An 8,433-nucleotide genomic window follows, 5' to 3' on the forward strand; every position below is an offset into this window, starting at 1 on the left:
AGTGAACGCCCCCATTTTAAGGTTCTTTTTCCAAAACGACATACCGATATTAAATGTATGACAGCTCCCACATAGTTTGAGACTCAGGGATGTGCATGGTACCATTGGAAAGGTAACACCATCAAGTTTTTCTATAGCCTGAGAGTGCAAGTGTGATTCTATGACATACTGACACAGAGTTACAGAGGTTGGAACACAGGTTTTGGTTTTCTGTCCAAATACAAGGGTGTTCCTATGTTGGAACGGTGTTCCTTAAGGGGTTAAAGCAACATTATGTAGCGTTTTTACCTTAAAATAAGAGCATCAAAATCATTTTGATGCTACAGTGTCTTGTAAGAGGGTGAATGGTGTCTATCATCCAGTGTCTAGGTTCTACTCATCAGAATCAACTCCTCTAGGATCCTTCTCCCTCCGTCACCACAACCAGTGTCTGGACTCCATCGGGGTGTTTCCTATTCATGAGTTTGGTTTGTAGTTAGCACCTGACATTTGATACAGACCTGGGATTTGTATTTACCACAGTGGTGTTGCACTCAGAAACTGTGGGGGGCTCCAAATTGCACAAAATGCTAATGTCTACATAATGTTGCTTTAATTCCAGCCTCATAACTTTCAAACAATGATTGTGTTTTTAAACACAATGCTAATGCTTAAATACATGCTAATTCTGAATATGTTGACTGTCCATAAAACACCTGAACCTGTGGAACATTTCCACAGGTTCATTGGCAACAGGTGATGTCATTGATGGGGTATGACAGGGGCATCCTCCAAAGTCTTTCAAAAGCAAGGATGTGGTGAAGTTCACCACTTTGTGAAACACAAAGGATATTACGACATTGGCTCAGGCACACAATAAGTGTGTTTGCCAATTATTGCATTTTGGTTTTATTGACATTTAAAAAGGGGCCCAACTCTTTCGGTGTAAAGAGACTCATAATGAATATACAGTAGTTAGAAAAGGACATGTCTTATTATTTTATTGTGACGTATGTAAAATCATGCTTTATGTCATATTAATATCATCAATAAATCAAGCAATGCGCACATGCCTTCACATTTCTTGAGCTTGTTTAAAACAATTTGTGTTGATTCTGTATTTTCACATATAAAATTTGTTAAATAAACAATGCGTAATGAGAAAGAACGGGAAGGGGAATTGCCTATGAAACCCTCTAGGGGCTTGCAATTAAAAAAAAAAGAATTGTATATATCAATTAAATGTAGATATAACAAAAGACGGAGATGTTACCTGACAGCAATTCATCCCATAAACACCCATCAGTTACACAAGTGTAAGGAATCACACTTAGACATGAATTCAGTGCAGTTAGTGCACATGCACAAACACTGCCATTAACATTAACACCTACGCTGGTGTGATATCATTTAAAGATTAACCAAGGCAAGGACAATAAAAAGGGTAAAAACATAAATAAATAACTGTTGTGAAGACAAGTTTCCAAATGTGTTGGCCATGAATTCAAATTATCTCACGTTTAATGTGCATTTTTAGTCGTCCACAACAATCTTGATCATTTATCTCTGCATAAGCCACCTGCAATGCAGACGACCGCAGCTGAGGTTTGACAGACATAGACCACCACAGGAACAGATACATGTGGTCAAAAAGGCAATGCATGCACAAACTAACCAATTGCAAACAAAGACAAGGCATGTGTGTGCTGCACACAAATGGTCTATTTTTCATGGATTACGATAATATTATAGAAACAAAGACATTTTAAAAAGTCTCTTTAAAAGCACCAGAATGTCTCTCTTATCTCACTACCCTTTAAAGGAAAGGGAAAGGGGAATCCCTGAACGCTTCCCTTTTCTTGTCTCTCAGCCGTGTACAGTCCAACAAGTCGGTTTGCTTTTTTTCCATCACGAGCAGTTCACTGTACATCATGAACCTGCTGAGAGTGTGAAAAGGGGAAAAAAAAGGGGCAAAGAGGAAGGAAAAGGCTTGGTGAGAGAGAGACGAGAGCGCACGGCAGAGAGAGAGAGAGAGACGAAACTAGCAGCAGCGTCACTGATGTAGTAGTTACAGGAAACGCGTCATCTGAGAGGGCGGGGAGTTGAGCAAGAGAGGGGAGAACTATGTAAATGAAATCATCAGGGGAAAAAACACAAGCTGCCTTTTCTGATTTCCTCCACAGATCACTAGTCACGGGAGAGAGCAGCTGCCTCAGTCCTGTCAACACCTTTCGACAGGTTCACGTTAATCTGAGGCATTACACAGAGAGAATTACACAGAAGATGTTTCTACAGTCTAGTTCCTGATGATTGGAATAAGGGACTTTCTTGGCTACTGTGTGGATTATCACTGAGTCCAGACGACAGAAATGGATGTGACCAAGGGGCCATTAATGCTTGTCTTCCTGCTCATCTGTATAAACTGTGTTACAGGTAATTAATTAACAACCGTTATTACACTTAATCTGTTTCATTCAATCTTGTTTTTGTTTGTTTCATTAATTGGTTGTGTTTTTGTGTTATTATTATTTTTTTACATTAGTTAGTATCCTGACAATGACTTTCTGTTTATCATTTTGGAACTGTTACTGCAGGTGAAATACAGAAAATCTTTTTTTTTTATCTGTCAGGATGAAACAGTAAAAAACAAAGAAAAATCAAACAAAACTTTATTTCTAATATGGTTTCCCCCATGTAGACGTCAACATGGCAAAATAAGATCTTTTTTTTTCACTTGTTTCACTCTAGTTGGAGTGGAAATGAGTAAAAATCAGTTCCTTTTGCGTAAAAACCCAAAAATGATTTGCAAGTTCATCGTTTCTTTTTGTAAACCAGACTTCCTTTTTTCTCCCTGTGACCACAGCGTCACATTTTGAGTAACTATAAGGGTTTCAGCATTTGGCTTAGAGTGAATATACGATTTTTCATTGCAGTTTGAAATCAAAATAGTAAAAAATGTCTCCTCTCTTCATCTTGAAAATATAAAGATCTGTTTTATTTGGTAAAACTTTGATAATGAGCAGTGAATTTACATCATAATTCCCCTAATCTTAATTTCTGGTGTTTTCCTGTTGCAGGACTGGTCATCCCTCAGCCTAAAGAACTGAAGGTGGCTATAACGGATGGGGAGGTAGTAGTACATTGGAAACCTCCTGCTGACGCTCCCACAGATGTCACGTACAATGTACAAATGGGAAAGTATGTTTAACTTAAAATATACTTTTCCTTTTCACAAATTTGCAATTCAAATTTCCCAGCATCCTCTGTTTCTATCTTTACCTCTAACCTGCTTACATCTGTTTCCCTAATGGTTTAATGGTTCATATCATTCACAAGAAGTAACTTCTAAATGATGAGTCAGACATTTTTCTTTTTTTTTTTTAAACGTGGCTATAGTCTTTATCATCCTCCAGTTTAACTCCTTCCAGTTTGTGACCGATGTGTCTTCTGTCCTCAGGTACACAGGTGAATGGGGGGTGGTGGACAGCTGCATGGAGATTGAAAATACCTACTGTGAACTAAGCACACTTATAGAAGATTTTAGCAGTGGCTACAAGGTCCGAGTTCAGCTGGTCGCAGGAGCCAACGTGTCTGAGTGGAAATCAAAGAGATTTTACCCAAATCAAAGTAAGCATAGAGCTGTCAGTTTGGTATCATGTCAGGGTTGCATCGTTATATGGTTATACAATAATTTTGACAGCGTTGGTTTCTTTCTCTGTTCCTACAGGTGGATTGACACCTCCCTCTTTCACCATGTGGGCTACATCCAGCTCTCTAACGGTTCGTGTTCACGAAAAACCTATTCTGAGAAAACTCTTTCCTTTTGGACTCACCTACACCATCTACCTGGAGGAGAGAGGACAAGACAAAAAGGTGGGCATACAGAATAGGCACAATACAGGAAATAATGTAAGACAGCACTTTGGGGGCCAATTGTAACACTTCTAAGTCAAGTCAAATTTCACAATTGTTTTAGTGATTATATATGTTTAATAAATCCTGTTGGGGCATTGGTTAGTTAGGTGAATGATCCAATAGCACAATTTCACAAAATGTAATCTTTATCTCCCTGACTCTGAGCCTTACTCATCTCTATACCGCTATGTGGTCTACTGTACACGGCCCTAACCTGCGTGACATTTTGATTGATACCTCCACAGAATACCACAGTATACCTGGGAGATGACAGGGAGGAGGATCAGAGGACTAAGACCTTTGGTTCACTCCACTGGGGGACAGAGTACTGTGTCAGCATCATGGTGGAGGGCCGTGGATCGCAATCTACCAGCGAGCTGTCCTCTAAACAGTGTCTGAAGCTACCAGAGCAAGGTAAGAATGTAAACATTGTAATGATGACGCACAAGTTGATTTACCGTTGAAGTAAATATTGGTATTTTACTTAAACATTAAAGGGTTGAAAAACTAAAACTGAAAAAGTCCGTTTGACATTTTGGGAGATATACATATTAACTTTCATGCCCACCATTTGATGAGAACATTGATACCACACTCATGTATGTGCGCTAAGTGTAGCCTAGCTTAGCTCAGCTTAGCATAAAGACAGGAAACAGCTCAACTTGCCCTGTTCAAAAGTATCAACATCCACCTGCATGCTCCTTTAAAGCTCACGATTACTAACTTGTATCTTGTTTATTGCAGCACATTACCTCCTGTTTCTCTTTTTAACTCTCATGTTCTCTTTTTCCAATCTTTGCGCTAAGTCATGCTAACTAGCTGCTGGTGGTAGCCTTATATTTACACTACAGAAAAAGGATCTTCTTTTGGCTAGACAGCACATGTTTCCCAAAATGTCAAAGTATTCAAGCCTAAATGTAAAGTTTGTGATATATGAATATTTGTTGCAACATGATAGAGTAGTAAACCTACAGCTTTGGAGAAGCATTTCACCTCGCTCCTGTTAAACTTCATCCTGTCTTTGTTCTTTTTCAGAATGGATCATCATTGCATTGACATCTCTTTCTATTCTGGGAGTTCTGGTCTTCATTGCCATTGTGGCAGCTATCCTCCTATGTTACCTGAAAAGTCCAGAGAAAACACCCGCTGTGTTGGTAAGTACATTAAACCACACATTGTTGGCAGGAATTACAGTTTTGAAATCTTGTACTGTTAACTACGGTGAAAACAGAACCAAAAACATCTACATAAAGATACAAAGACAAGGCAGATTAAACAAACAGCTGGTTGTTAATACCCGCTAGCATTGTATTCTTGATTTTAGCCACAGTTGGTTTTAACTAAGCCTCTTTCTAAATGTGACTTTATAAAACAATGAATAATACAACAACCTTCATCTTCTTTTTCCTCACCCCAGAAATCCCCTGTAAGTGGCTGGCTTCCACTCTCTGTTGGTGAAGGGATGATGGAGGTTGTGACAGACAAAGGATGGTTCCTGTCCAGTTACAGAACAGAAGTGAAAAACTGTGTCACAAACCCTGTGACCCATGTTACGGTAACAGAGGACAATGAAGAGGAAGACAGGAGGACCAGCATGGACAGTGGGGTCAGTGTGGAGTCCAACTCCGCTACGAACAGCGAAGGAAGTCCTCCAATGAGACAAGAGGACAGTGGCTGCGGGAGCTTGGGCGGACCAGAGAGCTCCACTAGCAGTCAAACTGTTTACCCCCTGCAGGAAGACGCAGCCAGGAAGAGGGATGACAGCGGGGTTGGACTGGGCTGCCAGCTTCATTCTTCTTCTATGAATCTGGATGGGCAGGACAGTGCGTCTCTAAAGGAGGCGGTTGTCGGGGGTAACTACCGCACCCAGGGCCCCTCCTCCGTGCAGATTCACGTCTGCGACGATGAGGAGCCATTTAAACTCCCTGACTCTGTTTTGGCCGAAGTGGTCACAGGCTACAGGGCTGCAGTTCAATCGTGCATCTGCTCGGGAGCAGGTCAGTGCACCTGGTGCCACAAACAAGGCCTTTATGGAATAGGAGTTATGAAACATTACAGGTCTATGTGTATTGACAATGGACTACTGAGCGGCACATGTGATTTTGTGGACTCTTATAAAGGAATTACATATTCAAGTTATGCTAAAAAAGCACAAATGGACACCGTCACGATGGGTGCCTTAGACACAACTTTCATACAGCTGGGGGACACTTTCCCTCTGCTAACAGCCTTAACACCGCTGCCTCTAGAGGACAGAGGACAGGACTTGAATATGAACAATGTGACTCTCTCTCTGTGTGACGTGCAGCTTACAACAGACTGTGGGATGTAACAACGCTATTTATAAATGGATGCTGACATAACCAGACGTGAGCTATTTTCCAAAGAGCTAAACTGGAGCTACACAGTCCCTTTTTCCCACATGACAAACTGTCTGACACATGCATTTGAGGCATGAGTTAGTATTTGGGGAAAAGAAATGCGAAAGGGAAGAAAGGGGGAAAGCAGAGCGTGCAAAAGGTTATTTTTTTTGAGCAAAGGAAGGAAGCGGAGGTTAGACCACACATCTGTTGAATGGTGGCTGTTTAGAGTCTCAGGAGCTTCTAGAGCCGAAGAAACACAACGTCAAAGACCTCACCCAACCCCGTCTCACTGGGTATACTTACGCTTCACCAAATGACAGCATGCCGGAAGTGAAACTGGTGAGCGGAGAGAAACGGTTTGGCGGTCACGTGCTTTTGGATCATACCTTTTGTCATTAATCCACCCCTTCAAGTTTAGTTGATGTGTGTTTTGTCACTGTTTAAATGTTTGACAAAGATCCCACTGTTCCAGAAACAACATCATATCCTTAACAATGTCTTTTTCATCATTTTCAATAACACGCAGGACACTTTGTGAAAGATTATTTTCAAAGATCTCTGACTATGCAAGAGACATTTATACTGGGTGTCTGAAAGCCTTAACTGCAAGCCTGCTTCCCTGTTTAAGATATTTATGAGAAATTTAGAACAAAAAAATGTCACTGTTCCACTGTCAGTATATGTGACTTTGTCTTTCTTGTGATTAAAGACAAACTGTCTCCCTGGAATATTCTTTGAATTCTGTACACTCACATAAAAAACCCAAACCCAACCAGTCATCAGAAGATTTCAGAGAACATGACATGACTCAAAGAAACAAGCGATCGGTAGGAAAACCCTGAAGCGACAAAGTGATACCTGCCGGAAAACAAACATTACAGGTCACGTAGCTGTACGTGGGATCCCCGTATTGAAATTCTGTGCAGGAACCAGGGCAGTGGTTTTTCTGAAAGTCTAAACTAAGGTACAAACACTTCCTCTTTCAGGCTCACTCAGTTTAAAAAAGTCCCGCTTCACATTGAGCGCAAATATTGTCAACAGGGATGAGTCCTCAGATAAATGTAACTCTATGGTAGGTAAATGCAGCTCTTTATTGAGATGAAGCAGTTCCTTGGCAGCAGTAGACAAATCATGTGACTTGCTTCTCTGTGCGCAGCATACAAAACATACTGGGGAAGTGAGACACATTTTAGGTAGTCCGTTGGGAGAAGTATCTTTCTTTGAATTCTAAGTATCACATGTTGCTGGTTTTGCAGTACGTGTTCACTGATCATAACTGAATGTAGATCGTAGGTCATCGTCTTTTTATACCCCTACTATGTTTGGCTGGATTAACCTGTGAGAAGGTCCTGGGGTAAACATTTCCTGTTAAGTCCCATAGCGCAAACTATAATATGTATACTTTATAGAGATATTTTGCCCACTTGCAGGTTGATTAACAAATTGTCTGCAATAGGTTAACTCTCCCACTTCAACATAGTCTTCAGATAATTTCCAGTGGTTTACATTTGGATCATAAAAATGATGAGCATGAAAAAATAAAATAAAATAATAAATTACTTGAGCAGGTTCTAAGAATTCCATTTTAAACTTGTGCATCTGTGAGGAATAAATTTCAAATCATTTTGAATTGACAGCACCTGCCTTTGAGATTCCCACCTTATATAAAACGAGCACAGATGAGAGTTTTGTCAGGATTAGCGAACCTTTTGGAAGACAAGATTATTATGTTTGTGTAGGACTCAATGACCACACGATGTAGCTTCGTCCATGCTGCTTTTACTCAACTGCCGCACACCTTACATTTTACGACCTTTGCCGTACATCACCGCTGTCCGCCTTAAAGGCACAGTACCCTGTCACTCACAGTGCATAACATAACAGAGTCCAACAGGACACAATACTGAAGTTTTCAGACATAACAAAGATCGTTGTGATGTTAGAAGAGACTGAGGCCAGGCAACGTGTTTTACTCGATGGATTAAAAAGTGGGCTGAAAAAACAAAGACAAACATGCAGATTAGAATCCAAAATGAATGACTGTAGGTCTCCTGATTCCACACAGCTTTAATTGATACATATCAAAGTTTGTCACCTGGCTTCATCTATCATTACCCCCACCATCGTGGTTACATGCCCAACCTAGTCCATTTGTTGGTTCGTTGGTTTGTCAGTA

At 40.5% G+C, this 8,433-nt stretch overlaps 1 protein-coding gene across 1 annotated transcript; it reads left to right on the forward strand.

Annotated features, from left to right (window-relative positions):
* Positions 1-2,117: 2,117 nt before the first annotated feature.
* il10ra (interleukin 10 receptor, alpha) lies at positions 2,118-6,985 on the forward strand. Its single transcript, XM_030439384.1, has 7 exons — positions 2,118-2,412; positions 3,057-3,177; positions 3,437-3,606; positions 3,707-3,852; positions 4,140-4,308; positions 4,930-5,048; positions 5,312-6,985. The coding sequence occupies exons 1-7, from the start codon at positions 2,349-2,351 to the stop codon at positions 6,224-6,226; spliced, it is 1,704 nt and encodes a 567-aa protein (XP_030295244.1). The 5' UTR covers positions 2,118-2,348; the 3' UTR covers positions 6,227-6,985.
* Positions 6,986-8,433: the final 1,448 nt, after the last annotated feature.

This window comes from Sparus aurata, chromosome 2 (genome assembly GCF_900880675.1).
Source record: "Sparus aurata chromosome 2, fSpaAur1.1, whole genome shotgun sequence".
In the NCBI taxonomy this organism is placed as follows: domain Eukaryota; kingdom Metazoa; phylum Chordata; class Actinopteri; order Spariformes; family Sparidae; genus Sparus; species Sparus aurata.